The sequence below is a fragment of the Callithrix jacchus genome, chromosome X (genome assembly GCF_049354715.1).
Source record: "Callithrix jacchus isolate 240 chromosome X, calJac240_pri, whole genome shotgun sequence".
Taxonomy (NCBI): Eukaryota; Metazoa; Chordata; class Mammalia; order Primates; family Cebidae; genus Callithrix; species Callithrix jacchus.
The window spans coordinates 21,938,112-21,957,547 of record NC_133524.1 but is presented as its reverse complement, the minus strand read 5'-3'; the positions used below and the strand labels follow the sequence as shown (position 1 = coordinate 21,957,547).

General features: G+C 34.3%; 1 protein-coding gene across 8 annotated transcripts in view; it reads right to left on the bottom strand.

Annotated features, from left to right (window-relative positions):
• Positions 1-19,436, bottom strand: part of CNKSR2 (connector enhancer of kinase suppressor of Ras 2) — a 304,807-nt gene that overhangs the window by 214,809 nt on the left and 70,562 nt on the right. For all 8 annotated transcript variants that reach the window (XM_054251174.2, XM_054251175.2, XM_054251176.2 and 5 more), the window contains exon 4: positions 10,350-10,437. In XM_054251174.2, the coding sequence (XP_054107149.1) occupies positions 10,350-10,437 (88 nt within the window). The remainder of the gene's footprint in view (positions 1-10,349; positions 10,438-19,436) is intronic.

The following is a 19,436-nucleotide window of genomic DNA, read 5'->3' as shown; positions in this document are numbered from 1 at the left end:
GGTACAAGGGAAACTAAAATCAAACACTATCATAAATAAAAATATAAATGAAACATTAATTCTTTAATTCAAGATTATTCACTTGACTGTCAGAAAATAGAGATGGTATGGTATATAATTTCCAATATTAGTTTTAAAAAATTCCTCAGGCCCTATATGTTTGTCTCTTTTATCTATTTAGGTTGTATTTTCTTGTACAAAATGGAACCATTTCTTTTCATTAATTGTGTGCAGTATTTGAAAAAGTGTCAATTATATCCAGGTATGCAAAAAAGTTTTAGATCATTGATGATGATAAGATATTAAAATCCTAATAAATACTAAATTGTCCAAGTAATAGTATTATCTTAATTTGGTACACCTTGAAAAGAGATATTCCATAGAATCCATATCCATTTAAGTTTCCTAGTACTAACACTGAGTACTGAGTGATTATTAACCAGAATTTTGTGCTTGGACAAAATCCAACAGGTCATTTATTGCCCCCCACCCAAACCTACCAGTCATATTCCAGCAGATTATACTTAAAATACCAACTCTCTCTCTGACACACACACACACACACACACACACACACACACACACACACACACCAAACACACTACAGTATTGAGGAGAGAGATGTTACATTCAAATAAACCAATATTGTTGTCCTCAAAATTCTAGTATAACGCTATTCCGGAATTCTTCATAGATTCGTTGCTGTGGCAGAATATGTATTATGATTTCCAAACATATACTGCCATTTTTTTTAAAAGGGAATAGTAAACTTCCTTGAACCATTGAAGTCAATCATGGCTATGTGACTTGTTTTGACCAATGAATTGTGAGTAGATGGGCTAGGTCTCATTTTCATGTAGAACCTTTAAGAACCAGTGCATGGTTCAATATGTCCTCTTTTCCCTCTGCCATAATGACCAGCAATGTTCTAGAAGAGGCTATTCTATCAGTGTGGGCTTTGAAGTGAACAGTATATAGAGTAGTGCTATAGCAACAAAGGATGCACATGGAGCATGAGCATTGGATATGAGCGTTATTAAAAGCCACTAATATTTTCAGGTTGTTTGTCATTGCAGCTTAATCTAGTTTACCTTGACTGATACAACTCTGCACCAATCAAAGGGAAGCATAAGACAGACATGCATATGAAGACATAACCAATGCAGAGTTTAATGCAATAACCATTTCATTAGTTTTCCAGGCTGTATCTCTTCATTTCATGGGCTATAAGAGTTATTTTTTAGAGGTTCTACGTCAAGCCTCACAGATGGTTACCCACAATCAACCTCAGGTTACATTCTGCTACCTTCTCGCAAATCTTGTATTTTCGAGTCTGTTTTCTTTTTCTTTTTTTGAGATGCAGTCTCACTGTTGCCCAGGCTGGAGTGCAATGGTGCAATCTCAGCTCACTGCAATCTCCAACTCCTGGGTTCAAGTGATTCTCCCATCTCGGCCTCCTGAGTAGCTGGGATTACAGGCATGCACCCCCATGCCTGGCTAACTTTTGTATTTTTAGTAGAGACAGGGTTTCCCCATGTTAGCCAGGCTGGTCTAGCACTCCTGACCTCAGGAGATCCACCTGTCCCGGCCTCCCAAAGTGCTGGGATTACAGGTGTGAGTCACCATGCCTAGCCCAATCTGCGTTTTACAAATAAATTTTGACTCATTTTATAAGTTTGATTTGTGTTCACTTATCCTAATTACTTGATTCTGACCAGTTCTTCAACCTATCACTGTCATTTATAATTTCAATCCATTATTTTACTTGTGTTAGGGCCTAATTTTATTTGAATTACCTATTTGATGTTGGTAGTTTTTCTGACCCAACCCAAGCAGACTGGGATGTTAAAAACTACTTCTTCAGCAGAGGCAAAATGCCTTAATAAATTAGTGCCTATAACTGTTAGGTTGATGCAAAAGTAATTGCAGTTTCTGCCATTAAAAGTAATATTAATATTACGATATATGACAAAAATATGGTAATTCAGAGAGTAGGAAGATAATGGAAGTACAAGACATAATAAGGATTAAAAGTAATGGCAAAACCCGTGATTACTTGTGCACCAACTTAATAGTAACTAAAATGTATTTGGTTTGCTGCTTTTATCTTATGTAGGTATGAAAATCTGTGTCATGTAATTCATGTAAGGCACAGTATGATGTAATAAATGCTTAAGATGTCAATAATGATTATTGCTACTTCTTGTTTTACTAACTTTAGTGCCCTCCTATGTCTACTACCACTATACCAGTTTCTAGCACTGGCTCTTCCTTTCTTATTACAAGTGTGCAATAACCACTTTTTAATTGATAACTCATAACTGGCATTTCAAAGAACAAGCCTAATCCTTTTGGATATGTATTTACTACAGAGGGACTATAATCCACTAATAACTACAGTTATAAGTTGAAAACTTTAACCAGACTCCTTTATAAATGTATAGGCTCTGGGCTGTTATTACCTATAAATAGTTGAACCTCCTGATCCCACACTTCTCAATCATTCAGCCTGTGGTAAAATCTAGAGAATCTACATTTTTAATATGCTTTCTCAGATGAATCATGGTCCATGGAAACATGGTCCACAAAGGAAACACTGTTCTTAATTACATGCATTTCCTTCCCACCTCATATTTGTCTCCTTCTAAAGTATGAGTACAGCACAATTGTTATTAACTTTGGCTCCATATTAGAATCACTTGAGGCATCACTTTAAAAATACTGATGCCTAACCCCATTACAAAGAGTCTAATTTAATGAGGCCTGGATGGGGCTCAGGCATCAATGTTTTGAAACAGTTCTTTACTTGATTCTAAACTCCTAACGTTTCTAAATTTCTGTAATCACTTTTGGTGAACTTTTAAGGGAAAAATAATTATATTGTTCTTTCAACAAACACTTATTTGCCAGGCACTGGAGACACAGAAGTGCATGGGGTCTACTCCTGCTTCCAAGTCTCACAGCAAATCTTTTCTTAAATGAACTATTACTGTTGGCTTGGTTCTTTAAAAAGAATAGTCACAGTACATCACAAATGGTAGCATATCAGGGACTCTCCCTTGAAGTTTATTTCATCACTCATGAGGGTCAAAAATAGCCTAACTCACCTTTCTACATCTGTGTCCCTATACATAATATGAATAAGGGTAAAAGTTACCTCTTTTTAGGGTCTTTGTGAGAAAACTATAAATGCCTCTTCAAAGGTGAACTGCAAAGTAAGACTCAAATAAAGTAATTCAGAGAGTAGAAAGATAATGAAAGTACAAGACATAATAAGCAATAAAATTTTGAGAACATTATATTCACAATTATAAAGGTGAGCATGTGTAAACTGTATAACCTAATAATTATACTCCTAGGTATATACTTAAATGTAAATATATAACAAAATGTCCATAATCAGAAGAATGGATAATCATACTTGGACATGCACATAATGCACAGAATTCAACATTATAAGCAGTAAAAATGAACTACAGCTACAGAAGAAAACATGCATGAATTCAGAAATACATCAATTGAAAAGACAAGCATAATCAAATGATACATTTAGAAAAGTATATGAAACTATTTTAAGAAAAAATAAAATGATTAACCCTTGAGAAGGCAAGCTGATGAAATGGGGGAGGAGCTCAAAAGTAACTTAAACAATATTGGTAATGTTGTAGTTATTAAATTAGATGGCAGATTCATGAGTATTATTATTCTTCACAACATACATATATTAGATATATTCCTTTGCATGTATGTAAGTTTCATAAATTTCAAAATGTAACACAGTGAAGAAAGATGTCTGAGAAATAGGATCTACCATTTGCTATCTAAAAGGAACTGATTAGTTTAGTACATCCCCATCTATTCTCCTTCTGGTATTACTGATGGTGATACTGTCTTTAAAAGCACTTTGGCAGGGGTACTCTGATAACATGCAATGGTCTTGGTTTATAAAAGAATAAACTTATGAAAACAATCTATTTCAGCATCCATATTAATATGATACACAGTACATCTTTAAGTTTTTGCTCACAAGCCAGGCCAGTGTCAGAAAGCTAGAAGAATAAATTATTATACCCCACTCTTCTAGAGAGTGCTTTGTTAAGTATTAGTATGCAATGATTTCATCACCCTTACTCTTCATTCTGAGCCTTCAGAAAATATGCAGCTGCCAATAATTAGGTGTATTTAATAACATGAATGAGAATTTCTTGTATGCATATTTATATCTATTTTGATCATATTCTCATTATACATATGCCTTTGAGAAGATACAGGTACACATATGTAACATACGTTCAGTTTTGAGAATTTCTATTTTTAGTTTTTACATTTTTCTTCAGAAAAAAGTCTTTAAGTTATCTGGGTATTATCTCTGATGGTTCTATAACTTCTGACTTAGCTGTATTAGCATTATATGAAAAATTTGAAAAGATATTGCTTCTTTATAATTAATGTAAAAGGCTGAAGAAAAATTAAAGGGTGAAGCATAATTGCACTGAATTAAAAGTATTATTTGTTCAAACAGAAAGGAAGTAAAAAAATACTGTTGGTTGAATGTAAATTAGCAGAGCCATTATGGAAAACAGAATATAGATTTCACAAAATACATGATCCAGCAATCCCACTACTGGATATTTATTCAATGGAAAGGAAATCAGTATTTCCAAGAGATATCAGCATCTCCATGTTTATTACAGCACTATTGACAACAGCCAAGATAAGGAATCAACCTAAATGTTAATTAACAGATGAATAGACGAAGAAAATGTGGTATATATACACAATGGAAAACTATTCAGTCCTAAAAAGAATTAAATCCTATAATTCAAAGCAACATGGATGAGTTTAAAGGACATTATGTTAAGTGAAATAAGTCAGGCCCAGAATGATAAATATCGCATGTTTTCACTCATATGTGAAAGCTAAAAAAACTGAGCTCATAGAAGTAGAGAGTAGACTGTAGTTATGAGAGGCTGGGAAGGGTAGAAGAAAGGAAGGGATATGGAGAGATCGGTTAATAGATACAAAATTACATCTAGATAGGAGGAACAAATTCTAGTGTTCTATAGCACTGTAGAATGAATACAGTTACCAACAATTTACCTTATATTTTCAAAAAGCTGGAAAAGAGGATTTTGAATGTTCCCACCATAAAGAATTGATAAATATTTGAGATGATGGATATGTTAACTACCCTGATTTGATTATTATAGATTGTATACATGTACCGAAATATGACTCTGTACTCCATAAATATCTACAATTATGCATCAACTAAAATAAAAGGAAAAAGTGAAAAAACAGAATCACATTTTATATTGCCTTCAATGAGTATGCTAATATAATCCATACTGTTTTTAAAAATGCATATAAAGCTTGTCCTGTTTTTTGGTCTCAAATGTCCCAGTTTCAATCTCAAGAGCCCCAATACAATTTTCAGGTCACCTAGAATGTCTGATTCAGGAGGGTTTAAACACTAACTCTGAGTACATAGTAAAAGTAGTATTTAAAGTTGTGTTTTAAACAACTATGAGACCATCCTGGACAGACTTTTCATACGCTTTCAACAATTGCCACATGAACCATAGAATATATACCCTGCCTACACCAGCATAATTTCTATCCCCATTTTACATCTTTACATGTATTTAACTATAACTTGAACTTAATATCTCTTTTTAAAACATACATCTGTACTACAATATATATTAACACATATAGTCTCCTTCACCTTTATATGTTTTGAGTTTTCCACTTATAACTCCAGTTTATTTGAATATGTGGATAGGGATGATCAAAATTAATTTCTGTATTATATTTGAACATGAATGTTTCAATGTATCTTGCAGAAAATGAAGCACAGTAATGAATTTGCATTAAAATTTAAGGAATATTCTAAATTATACCAATATCTTTTTTTTTAATCACTCATTTTAGAAATAAGGTCTTTCCTCATTGCCACTCAATACCAAAAGTAAGCAGAGCATCACTCCTCGAAATTTTCTGTGAAGAAAGAAACTAGCTGAGTTTAGCATTTCCAAAGGCGTTTTTGCTACACAAAATAACTCGACTAGCCATTTATTAAGCTCCCACTATATGCCAGATGGTGGGCTAAATCAGTTGCTAATCTTTACAACAGCCCTACAATAATCTAAAAATGGTAGGGATCCACTTTTACAGATAAAGAAAAATAATATCAGAGCTATGAAATAATTTGTCCAAGTTTATACGTTTGTTGAAAAGCAAAGCCAAGATGATGAACTTGGATCAACTTCATGTCAAAGCCCGCTACATTATTTTGCCAGAAATTATGAGGGTAAATGACATGAAATGTCAACTAAGAAGGTAAAGGAAGTACTATTCATATACATAAATGTAATTAAGTAAAATAAAATATCTATAATCAATAAAACTACAGGCCAAATTTCCTTGAATACATTCTTAATGAAACTAAAAATTACATCTGGGCTATTTATTTTAACAAAATTTTGTAATCTTTCCAAACAGTATTTACAAATATGTGCTATAAGCATTTAAAACACAAATCGCAATTCAATAAGTCCCAGAAAAACTCTTATTTTCTCAAGTATTTACCTTGAGCAACAAACAACTTGATTAAGATAAAATGGTTGAGCAGGAATATATTTAAAGAGGGCTATATACTCAATATGCTCATTTATATCTTTATTTTAAGATGCAGATTTAGAGAGCGTTTCATAAATTATTTATTTTTATTTTCTGCATTTAAAATATTATATAGATAACACAAGTGAATAGAAAGCACCTACACATAATTTAAAGGAGGCTGCCCATCAAAAAGAAACATTTTTAATACTGATCTTTAAAGAATATTTTTCCATTTACTTGAATAAAGGTTTAGAAAACAAAATACATCTGACAGGTAAATATGGAACAAAGTAAAACAAATCAACTGTCAGAAAGTCATAGTAGCAACTTAAGTAAAGACATTTATTACAGGAAAGACCAAAGCAACAGCACTAACTATTTCTGTGTAATTAGGATTATATTATTATAAATATTCTTCATTATAGTTTTCTGTAAAATGTTTTTAACACTATTCAGATAACCAGTGATAACCAAGAACATGGAAAATGGATTTTAAAAGGTTGGAAATGGCTGGGCGCAGTGGCTCAAGCCTGTAATCCCAGCACTTTAGGAGGCCGAGGCAAGCAGATCACAAGGTCAAGAGATGGAGACCATCCTGGCCAACATGGTGAAATCCTGTCACTACTAAAAACACAAAAATTAGCTGGGCATGGTGGCGTGTGCCTGTAGCTCCAGCTACTCAGGAGGCTGAGGCAGGAGAATTGCTTGAACCCAGGAGGAGGAGGTTGCAATGAGCCAAGATTGTGCCACTGCACTCCAGCCTGGTGCCTGGTGACAGAGTAAGGCTCTGTCTCAAAAAAAAAAAAAAGGTTGGAAATGGACAGACCCATAAAAAAGCAGAAAAAGATTTTCAGTAAATACAGTTTAGAGAGGACCAGTTCAGGTAAAAAGCATATTGTCAAAATTTGAGTTTTAAGAGGAATTTTTCACTCTGTATTTAACATTTCAAAATCTGATTTAAAATGTTCTTCAACATGTTTGAATTTTCCCTCAGCACCTAAATCAGATTTCACTGTTAATGCAGCTCAATAAAACTAACACCAAATGGAGAAAAAACATCTCTTCCATTTATTTTTCAAAACTTTTGTTACTTCTTTTTATCAAGTCTTGTTATTCCTTACCCATTTTTGTTAACAATATTACTTTCATCTTTGTTTTTCACTTTACATTCATTGACTATTTTTATTTTATTTTACTTTTTTAACTTTTATTTTAGGTTCAGGAGTACATGTGCAGGTTTGTTATGTAAGTAAACTGAGTGTCATGGGGGTTTGGTGTACAGATTTCATCACCTAAGTAATCAGCATAGTACTGAAAAGATAGTTTTTTGATCCTCACCCTCCTCTGACTCTCCACCCTCAAGTAGGCCCCAGTACCTGTTGTTCCCTTGTACATATATGAACTCAGTGTTTAGCTCCCTCTTATAAGTGAGAAGATATGGTACTTCGTTTTCTGTTCCTATGTTAGTTTACTTAGGATAATGACCTCCAGCTCCATCCGTGTTACAGCAAGGGACATGATCTCATTCTTTTTTATGGCTGCATAGTATTCCATGGTGTACATATACATTTTCTTTATCTAGTCTACTACTGATGGGCATTTAGGTTGTTTCCAAGTCTTAACTATTTTTAAATAAATCTCATTTGATTCTCACAATAACTCTGAGGTAGATGTGATTAATTCTGTTTATAGACAATGAAAACAATGATACAGTCTGTCCAATGTGGAATCATCATGAATTAACAGGGCTGAATCTCAAATCTTCCAAGATTACAACCCCCTCCCTTGCCCCATGTATTTTAAGCTTCACCAAAGTTTCATCTTGCAAACCAAGACTTTTGTGCTCATTTCTTAAATAGTGACAATTTAAATCATCATTTTTGTGTTTGAAGTAGAGAACAAAAAAATGGTACAGTACAATAATTTTAGGTTAAGCTGATATCCATTAAGGAAGGCATCATGGCAATTATTTCAATGCTGACAAGTAGTGTGTGGGTACCTGTCTCATTGCTCTGCTTCAGTTGCTGACAGTGTTCTAAATGAAGTTTCAGTTCTTTGTGAGAATTCTATTTAAGATTTTAAAACCAGTTTCTCTTTTTTTTTTCAAAAGTGTCATCCTAACCAATCTTACGAGATGAGGAAAGTGTTGTGTGTGTGTGTGGGGGGGGGGGGCGGAAATACCTTTAAAAGGCTTCAAATACAATAATCCAAACCCATCACAACTGGGAATAAGTAAAATAAATTTAGTATATTAAATAAATTCTTACAAATGAAGGTTTTAAAAAGAAACTGACATTAAATTTCTCCACTAATTTTAGTATTATTTTAAATATAAGTGGCCAATATCAAGAAACACTTTCCTCTTACTTCACAGTAGCACCACTTTGTGTTATTAGGAAGGGGAAAAAAGGCATTTGTGACAGTTTATTTTTAGATATTGATTATCTCATCTTGCTGCAAAGGGAATAAAAATAATTAAAGCTGAGTGAAAAATAATTTGAAGCACAGCATATTTCAAAGCATAACCATCATCATAACTGTTCAGATGAGATTTCTTGAAAGACTGGTAATAAATGCATGCCCTAGTTTTTCTTTAAAGTCTACCCCTTGCTTATTCAAATTGGCCTCTTTTACTGGAAGCTTAAGTTTAATTCCTGTCTTCAGATACTTCATACAATTCCAATCAAATGCAGTGATTAATATGTATATAATGGCTGAATTAGATGATTAGATGAACATTAACTGTTCGTAAGCATGTAATTTATTGTAAAGTATATTTAAATATTTGTTTAAGTTGTGTTCCTCTGGCAAACTTAAAGCAGTATTTCTTCAACGTACTTAACATTTTTTTTTATAACTCAAAATCATTTTAGAAAATAAAAATTTGGAAAAATACAGAAAAGTAGAGTCTAAATAAAATTACCCATAGTTTCACCATAAAGAAATAAATGCTTAACTATTTTATTTCATTATTTTACCTATTAATCCTTATTCTTATTTCTACTACAGGTAGCAAAATACCACAGAGCCCAAAAAACTTGGTACTGAAGAGAGATATCATCACATAACAGTAGAAAAAGAACAAATTATTTAAACGGTAATTTAAAAGCACTAATATATCATGCCTATAATTACATTTCCTCTAAAAGACATGTTTGAATATGTTCTAGTCAAATCACCCAAGTCTCTTGCATTTCTCCATGCCTTATATCAGACTTAATTCAACCATTTATATCAGGTGCTGGACCCTGAAGGCATCTGATTTGGGAATTCCTGGCTTAGATAACATGGAAGTGAAAAATCAGTTTGGGTAATTAGATCATTGTTAAAATCTGTTAGGCACATTTGCTTGTATGTGTACAAAAGTAAGTAAAACTAATAGTGTCTTAGAGCAAAAATCTGAGATTGTTATCTGAATGGGGTAATTTTTTGAAAGGCAATATACCTTAGTCATCCCCACTGAAAGTGTGAGACTAACAGATATTATTTTATTATAATTGTTTATTTATAGGTCAGGTGGGTTCCTTTTATATTGTCTAGTAAGTTAACTGAGGTATATGCATAGTTTCCCAATAAATATTAAACATTTGATTTCTTTAGAATGATTTGTCTTTGAGAAACTTTTAAACCAGTATCTTACAAACTCTTGGTACACAGGATACTTCCCATTATTGGAATATGAAGTTGCCAATAAATTAACAGAAAGAAAGTTTGTCAGCTAATACCTGTTGCACAATTGTTGTCAACTCCAGGCAGAGTTGTATGACATTATTTCTTGTAACTGAATAGTCTGTCACAGCAGCAAATGGTGACCTATAAAGGGAAAAGGAAAATTGTGATTACTAGGAACAGCTTTTGAAAAGTCCCAAAACACAGTAGCCTAAAATGCATTTTTCAATAATATGAAATAGATTATATAATATTATAAAATAAATGTTCTGAAATTTGCATATTGATAAAAATATTCAGGACTTATTTTAACAAAAGATTTGAAGAAAATAATTGGAAGAGAATTAAATTTGGGAAATATAATGTTTGCTTTCTACCAAATTTCTCTCTTTTTAAAGTTCTTAATTATTTAGAAGTTTTTTGGCTTTTACAAGCTATATTCACTATATTTAAAACAAAAATGGAATACTTTAGGCAAAGATAACATGTTAGTTTATTTTCACAAGAACCTAAGATTCTGAGTATAGTATCTACTTAGAATATTCACAATTAAGAGCTAGTAATAACAACTGCTAAGGTTTACTGAGGGCTTACTATGTGCCAGTTACAATTCTAAATGCTTTACGTGTATTAGATAATTTAATCTTCACAACCATTATGATAGGTGCCATTATTATTCCTGTTTTACATATGAGAAACATAAGGTAGAGAAAGATTAAGTGACTTATCTAAGGTCACACGTCTAGTAAGTGGTGGACCTGTACACTGAATATTTTCAAGTGTTTGAAGCAGTTCATTTAGTCATAGGTATAATTCTTTTTATACATGTTTGGCGTTAGTTTGCTAATATTTTGGCGAGAGTTTAACATCTAAGTTCCTGAGAAATATTGGTCTGTAGTTGTTTTTTGTTTGGGTTTTTTTTTTTTTGTATCAGGATAATGATTTCCTCATATAATGCTATGGGAAATGTTTCTGCCTTTATTTCCTGGAAGAGATGGTGTAGAAACGGTGTTATTTCTTCTTTAAATACATAGAATTCACCAGTAAAATAATTTGGGCCTGGAAATTTTTTTCCACACCCTGAGGTGTTTCTAGGTAATATTTAATTTCTTTAATAGTTATAGGATTATTCAGAGTATCTATTTCATCTTGGGTTGTGTTCTAGTACTATTTTCCAAGGAAGTGGTCTATTTCATCTAAGCTGTCAAATTTATGTATGAAGTTATTTGTAATATTCCTTTTCTAACTTTTACATTTATATTGACTTTTTTTTACTGTTTCTGTTTTCAATTTCACTAATTTCTGCTCTTATCATTAAGAGCATCTTATCATTGCTTTTTGCTTATTTTGTTCTTATTTTTTCTATTTTGTTGAGATGGGAACTTAGATGATTGATTATGATGTTTCTTCTTTTCTGATATAAAGCATTCAGTATTTCTGATATGTATATATTTACATATATTTCTGATATATCTTGAATATATATATTTCTGATATATATAAGCATTCAGTGCTATACACTTCCTTTTCAGCACTGTTTTAGCTGTGTGCCACAAATTATGATTTGGTCTTTTTTCATTCTGTTCAATGTATTACTTTTTAGTTTTCATGAGACTTCTTTGTCCATTGGATTACTTAAAAGTGTGCTATATGAGTGACTAGTTTCGTTTTATGATACAGATATAGTCTACCTGGGGGAATGTTCCATGGACACTTGAAAATAATTTTTATTCTCCTGTTGTTGGATGAAGTGCTCTAAAAATGTCAATTACATCCTGTTGTTAGGTGGTGGTGCTTAGCTCCTTTAATCTTTACTGACTTCCTGTTTAATTCTGTCTATTCTTGAGAAAGAGGTGAAGTCTACAACAGTGGATTTGTCTATTTCCTCTTTGATTCTGTCAGTTTTTGCTTCATGCACTTTAAAGTTCTTTTGTTTCATATACACATCTTATGAGTGATTTCTGTTTGTTGTTTTTTGATTTACCTACTTAAATGCTCATCTGTCACTTTTTGGTGTTTTTTATCAATATGAATATTCACATATATTTTATCAATATGAATATTCACATATGTGAATATTACACATTATTCCTTAACCCTCTACTTTTCATGTTTGTTGCAAATATGTTTTCCAGCTTGTCATCTATCTTATATTTTGTTACATGTTTTTTCTTTTTTATGTAGTCAAACAGTACATTCCTTTGCATTTTATTCCACTTTAAAAATACTTAGAAAGTCTCTCCACATCTAGAAATCATTTTTGCCTATATGTTTTCTAGTTTTCTTATAAATTTATATTTCCTTCTTAGATAGCTGATACATCTAAAATTTATTTTAGTGAAGAAAAACCGATAGTGCTCTATCATTATTTATTTTCCAGTGGTTTTAACATGTTGTTTTCTAAATGAGGGCAATTTACTAAATGGCCCTTCCTTTTTCCAGTGGTTTTAACATGTTGTTTTCTAAATGATTCTATATACAGTCATGTGCTGCATAAAATGATGTTTTGGTCAACAATAGACCACATATACCATAGTGGTCCTGTAAGATTATAATACCATATTCTTACTGTACCTTTTCTAGGTTTAAGTATGAAACAAATACTTACCATTGTGTTAAAATTGTCCATAGTATTCAGTACAGTCACATGCTATACAGGTTTGTAGCCTAGGAGCAACAGGCTATACCACATAGCTTAGGTGTGTAGTAGGCTGTACCATCTAGGTTATGTAAGCATATTATATGATGTCTGCACAACAAAAAAATTACCAATCCTCATCAACAGCAATGTATGACTATATCACAGTGTAATATAGGCTCTCTCTCATGAACTTATCTATTCCTACTCTAAAACCCAGTATATTTTTTCAACATAATTTACTTAAATGGAAGGAGACATAAGAATTCAAAAAACTGAATTAGAAAAAATAATGTGATTAATCGAAATTCTCAGTTTAAAAAAATTAACCTCTTTAATTGTAAGCAGAAACAAGCTTTTAAAAATCCAGCCCGATGGAAGTTTTCTAAGACTGGATTGTAAAGGTGGTCATATAAGTGTTACTGAAATTTACTAAACCCCATCAAACTGTATACTTAAAATAGGTTAATTTATATAATATAAATTAGGCCTCAATAAAACTATTTTTAAAGATGAAAAATGTAAGCACTTCAAGGAGAAAATCATTTATTTAAAAAATTACTTTGGGAGGCTGAGGCAGGTGGATCATGAGGTCAGGAGTTCAAGACCAGCCTGGCCAAGATGGTGAAACCCTATCTCTACTAAAACTATAACAACTAGCCAGGTGTGCTAGCAGATGTCTGTAATCTCAGCTACTTGGGAGGCTGAGGCGGGAGAATCACTTGAACCTGGGTGGCAGAGGTTGCAGTGAGCCAAGATCACACCACTGCACTGCAGGCTGGGCAACAGAGTAAGACTCTGTCTCAACAACAACAACAAAAAAACATGTAAAGTCCACGTTTGCTGCATTGAAGCATAAAAAGTGGCATTTTAAACTAAAAATTCAAAAACGCTTCTGGCATGATTACAGAAGGGTTCAGATTCCTAGGTTTGAAAAGGTCAGAGTCTGTTTATAAAATCTTAAAATTTCATTGAGAAGTGATGAGGTGATGCACAGCATTTTTTTTACCATAAGTATTTAAAAGAATCTCATTTGATTTTCAAAATATAGAAAAAAAAAATCTATTTGATCATGAAATGCCTGTAGCAAACTGAATTCTAAGGCATGTCTTCCACTTTCCTGACCACTGATATTTTAAGTAGGACAATCTTCTCACTCAAGATTAAATTTCAAGAAAAAATGAAAAAAAAATCTAAACACATACCAAGGAAATGATTTTATTTTGTAGTGATTAAGAATTACCCTAAAGTTTTAATCTGAGACAAATGATATACAACTGTACTAAGAGCCATTCTTAGCCAGCAGATTTTAATGTTTGATATGATGATTTGGGCTATATCTACATATAAATAAAGGTAAAAGGTCAGGTGGGGTTCCAATCTTTGTGGGTTACCAAAATTACCACTCAGTCATGAGTTAATGATCATTTATGGGAGTAAAAACAATAGATCTCTGTAGAATAAATCAATATAATCAGCACCCATGCATACACACACACACACACACAAACAAACAAAACAAAAACAAAACCAAAAATAAAGAAACTGCTCTTACGTCTGAAGAAACCCTCAAGTGGAGATCAGGGTACTTACAAGAAAAACACAATAACTCTAAGTAAAGGAAATCAAATTCATAGCAAGAAACCTTTTTGATGCCAGAAAGAGAAAAACAGACAAAATCCGTGGATTATCTATAAGTGGCCATTACAGGAATTATCCTATTTAGATCATAAGAAGTAAGCAACTGGGGAGGATCCAAGATGGCCAAATAGGAACAGCTCCAGAGTGCAGTTCTTAGCAAGAACAACGCACAGGGTGAGTGCTCATTGCATTTACAAACAAGTTTTCACTGCCCACAGACCAGGAGATGGCTTGGCTGAAAAGCACCACGAGTTTTCAGCACAGATGGGGCCATGGGTTGGCACAGAGAAACTCACACAAATCTGGGCAGCCATTTCAACTGGCACCTGGAATGCCTGAGAGACAGAGCTGCCCATTCAACTGAAAGTGAGGGGGCTGAGACAGGGAGCCAGGTGATCTGGTTTGGCAGGTACCACCCCAAAAAAACAAGCAATCTGAAACGCTCTGGATTGAGAGTTTCGCAGCAAGTGCAGCTGGACCCAGGATGGTCCAGCTCAGTGAGGGGAAGGGCATCCACCTCTAATGAGGCAGTCCCCCAATATCCAGGCAGTTCACACAGCAGCTGGGCAGAGCCTTCAGCAGCTCAGCAACACCTCTTCTGGCAGACTGTGACTAGACTACTCCATGTGGGGCAGGGCATCTCAGAAAAAAGGCAGCAGCACATCAGAAACTTATAAATAAAGTCGACCTTCCTAGGTCAGAGCACCTAGGAAAAGAGGCAGTTATAAATTCTGCTGCAGCAGACATAAAGGTACCTGCCCAGCAGCTCTGCATGGAACAACTGAGCTCCTAGCACAGCACTTGGCCTCCTATAAGAAACAGACTGTCTCCTCAAGCAGCTCCCAGACCCCCATATATCCAAAGAGCCACCTCATAAAGGAGAGCTCAGGCTGACATCTGGTAGGTACCCTTCTGGGATGAAGATAACAGAATAAGAAACCAGCAGCAAACCTTACTGGTCTGCAGCCTCCGTGGGTGATCCCCAGGCAAGCAGGGTTTGGAGTAGACCTCCGGCAGTCCTGAAGCAGAGGGACCTGATGGTTAGAAGGGAAACTAAGAAACAGAAAGAAATAGCTTCAACATCAACAAAAAGGACATCCATTCAGAGACCCCATCTGAAAGTCACCAACTACAAAGACCACAGGTAGATAAAGCTACTAAGATAGGAAGAAACCAGTGTAAAAAGGATGAAAACACCAAAACCCAAAATGCTTCTCCTCCTACAAGGGATCACAACTCCTCACCAGCTAGGTATCAAAGATGGATAGAGAACAAATCTGATGAATTGACAGAAACAGGCTTCAGAGGTGGGTAATAACAAACTTCTCAGAGATAAAAGACCATGTGCTAACCCAATGCAAAGAAACTAAGAACTTAGAAAAAAGGTTAGATGAGATGCTAACTAGAATAAAGAGCTTAGAGAAGAAAATAAATGACTTGATGGAGCTGAAAAACACAGCATGAGAACTTCACGAAGCATACACAAGGTTCAATAGCCAAATCGACCAAGCAAAAGAAAAGGTATCAGACATTGAAGATCAATTCAATGAAATAAAATGAGAAGACAAGAATAGAGAAAAAAGAGTGAAAAGAAATGAACAAAGCTTCCAAGAAATATGGGATTATGTGAAAAGACCTAATCTACATTTGATAGGTGAACCTGAATGTGACGGAGAGAATCAACCGTAGCTAGAAAACATTCTTCAGGATATTATCTAGGAGAACTTCCCCAACTTAGCAAGGTAGGCCACCATACAAGTCCAGGATATACAGAGAACAACACAGAGATATTCCTCAAGAAGAGCAACACTAAGGCACATAATCATCAGATTCACCAGAGTTGAAATGAAAGAAAAAATGCTAAAGAGAGCCAGAGAGAAAGATCAGGTTACCCACAAAAGGAAGCCCATCAGACTCACAGCAGATTTCTCAGCAGAAAACCTACAAACTAGGAGAGTGGGGGTCAATATTCAACACCCTTAAAGAAAAGAAGTTTCAACCTAGAATTTCATATACAGCCAAACTAAGCTTCATAAGTGAAGTAGAAATAAAATCCTTTACAGACAAGCAATTGCTCAGAGATTTCATCACCACCAGGCCTGCCTTACAAAAACTCCTGAAAAAAGCACTAAACAAGGAAAGGAACAACCAGTACCAGCCACTCCAAAAATGTACCAAATGGTAAAGACCAACAAAATAATGAGGAAAATGCGTCAACTAATGGGCAAAACATCAAGCTAGCATCAAAACAGCAAGATCAAATTCACACATAACAATATTAACCTTAAATGTAAATGGGCTAAATGTCCCAATCAAAAGACATAGACTGGCAAATTGGATAAAAAGCCAAGACCCATTGGTGTGCTGTATTCAGGAAACCCATCTCACATGCAAGGACACACACAGGCTAAAAACAAAGGGATGGAGGAAGATTTATCAAGCAAATGGAGAGCAAAACAAAAAAAGCAGGAGGTACAATCCTATTCTCTGATAAAATAGACTTTAAACCAACAAAGATCAAAAGAGACAAAGAAGGGCATTACTGGTAAAAGGATCAATGCATCGAGAAGAGCTAACAATCCTAAGTATATACACACCTAATACAGGAGCACCCAGGTACATAAAGCAAGTTCTTAATGACCTACAAAGAGACTTAGACTCCCACACAATAATAGTGGGAGACTTTAACACTCCACTGACAATATTAGACAGATCAACAAAACAAAAAATTAACAAGGATATCCAGGACTTGAACTCAGAACTAGACCAAGCAGACCTAAAAGACATCTACAGAAATCTCCACCCCAAATCCACAGAATATACATTCTTCTCAGTACCACACTACACCTACTCTAAAACTGACCATATAATTGGAAATAAATCACTCCTTAGCAAATGCAAAAGAAAGGAAATCATAACAAACAGTCTCTCAGACCATAGAGCAATCAAATTAGAAATCAGAATTAGGAAACTAACTCAGAACCACATAACTTCATGGAAACTAAACAACCTGTTCCTGAAAGTCGACTGGATAAACAATGAAATCAAGGCAGAAATAAAGATGTTCTTTGAAACCAATGAGAATGAAGACACAACGTACCAGAATATCTGGGACACATTTAAGCAGTGTCTAGAGGGAAATTTATAGCAATTAATGCTCACCAGACAAATGAGGAAAGATCTAAAAATGACACTCTATCATTAAATTGAAAGAGCTAGAGGAGCAAGATCAAAAAAACTCAAAAGCTAGCAGAAGACAAGAAATAACTAAGATCAGAGAAGAACTGAAGGAGATAGACATAAAAAAAGCTTCAAAAAATCAATAAATATAGGAGCTGGTTTTTTTAAAAGATCAACAAAATAGACCACTAGCCAGATTAATAAAAAAGAAAAGGGAGAAGAAACAAATAGATGCAATAAAAAATGAAAAAGAGGATATCACCACCGATTCCACAGAAATACAAACTACCATCAGAGATTACTACAAACAACTGTATGCATATAAACCAGTAAACTTGGAAGAAATGGGTAAATTCCTGAATACTTGCATCCTCCCAAGCCTAAACCAGGAAGAAGTTGAAACCTTGAACAGACCAATAACAAGGGCTGAAGCTGAGGCAGCAATTAATAGCCTACCAACCAAAAAAAGCCCAGGTCCAGATGGATTCACAGCCAAATTCTACCAGATGTAAAAAGAGGAGCAGGTATGATTCCTTCTGAAACTATTCAAAACAATCCAAAAAGAGGGAATCCTCGCCCAATCATTTTATGAGACCAACATCATCCTGATACCAAAATCCGGCAGAGACTTAACAAAAAAAGAAAACTTCAGGCCAATATCCATGATGAACATAGACGAAAAAGCCTTCAATAAAATACTGGCAAACCGATTGCAACAGCACATGAAAAACCTTATCCATCACAATCAAGTAGGCTTCATCCCAGGGATGCAAGGCCGGTTCAAAATATGCAAGTCTATAAATGTAATCCACCACATAAACAGAACCAAAGACAAAAACCACACAATTATCTCAATAGATGCAGAGAAGGCCTTCAACAAAATTCAACACCACTTTATGTTCAAAACTCTGAATAAGCTAAGTACAGAGGAACATATCTCAAAATAACAAAAGCTATTTATGACAAACCTACAGCCAATATCATACTGAATGGGCAAAAACTGGAAGCATTCCCTTTTAAATCTTGCACTAGACAAGGATGCACTCTCTCACCACTTCTATTCAATATAGTATTGGAAGTTCTAGCCAGAGCAATCAGGCAAGAAAAACAAAGGGTACTCAATTAGGAAAGGAGGAAGTCAAATTGTCTCTATTTGCGGATGACATGATTGCATATTTAGAAGACCCCATCATCTCAGGTCAAAATCTCTTTAAACTGATAAGCAACTTCAGCAAAGTCTCAGGATACAAAATCAATGTGCATAAATCACGAGCATTGCTATACACCAATAGCAGACTAACAGAGAGCCAAATCATGAGCGAACTCCCATTCAGAATTGCTACAAAGAGAATAAAATACCTAGGAATACAACTAACAAAAAATGTAAAGGACCTCTTCACGAAGAACTACAAACCCCTGCTCAAGGAAATAAGAGAGGACACAAACAGATGGTGAAACATTCCATGCTCATGGTTAGAAAGAATCAATATCGTGAAAATGGCCATACTGCCCAAAGTAATTTATAAAATCAACGCTATCCCCATCAAGCTACCAATGACCTTCTTCACAGAACTGGTAAAAAACCACCTCAAACTTCATATGGAACCAAAAGAGAACCTGCATAGCCAAGACAATACTAAGCAAAAGGAACAAAGCTGGAGGTATCATGTTACCTGATTTCAAA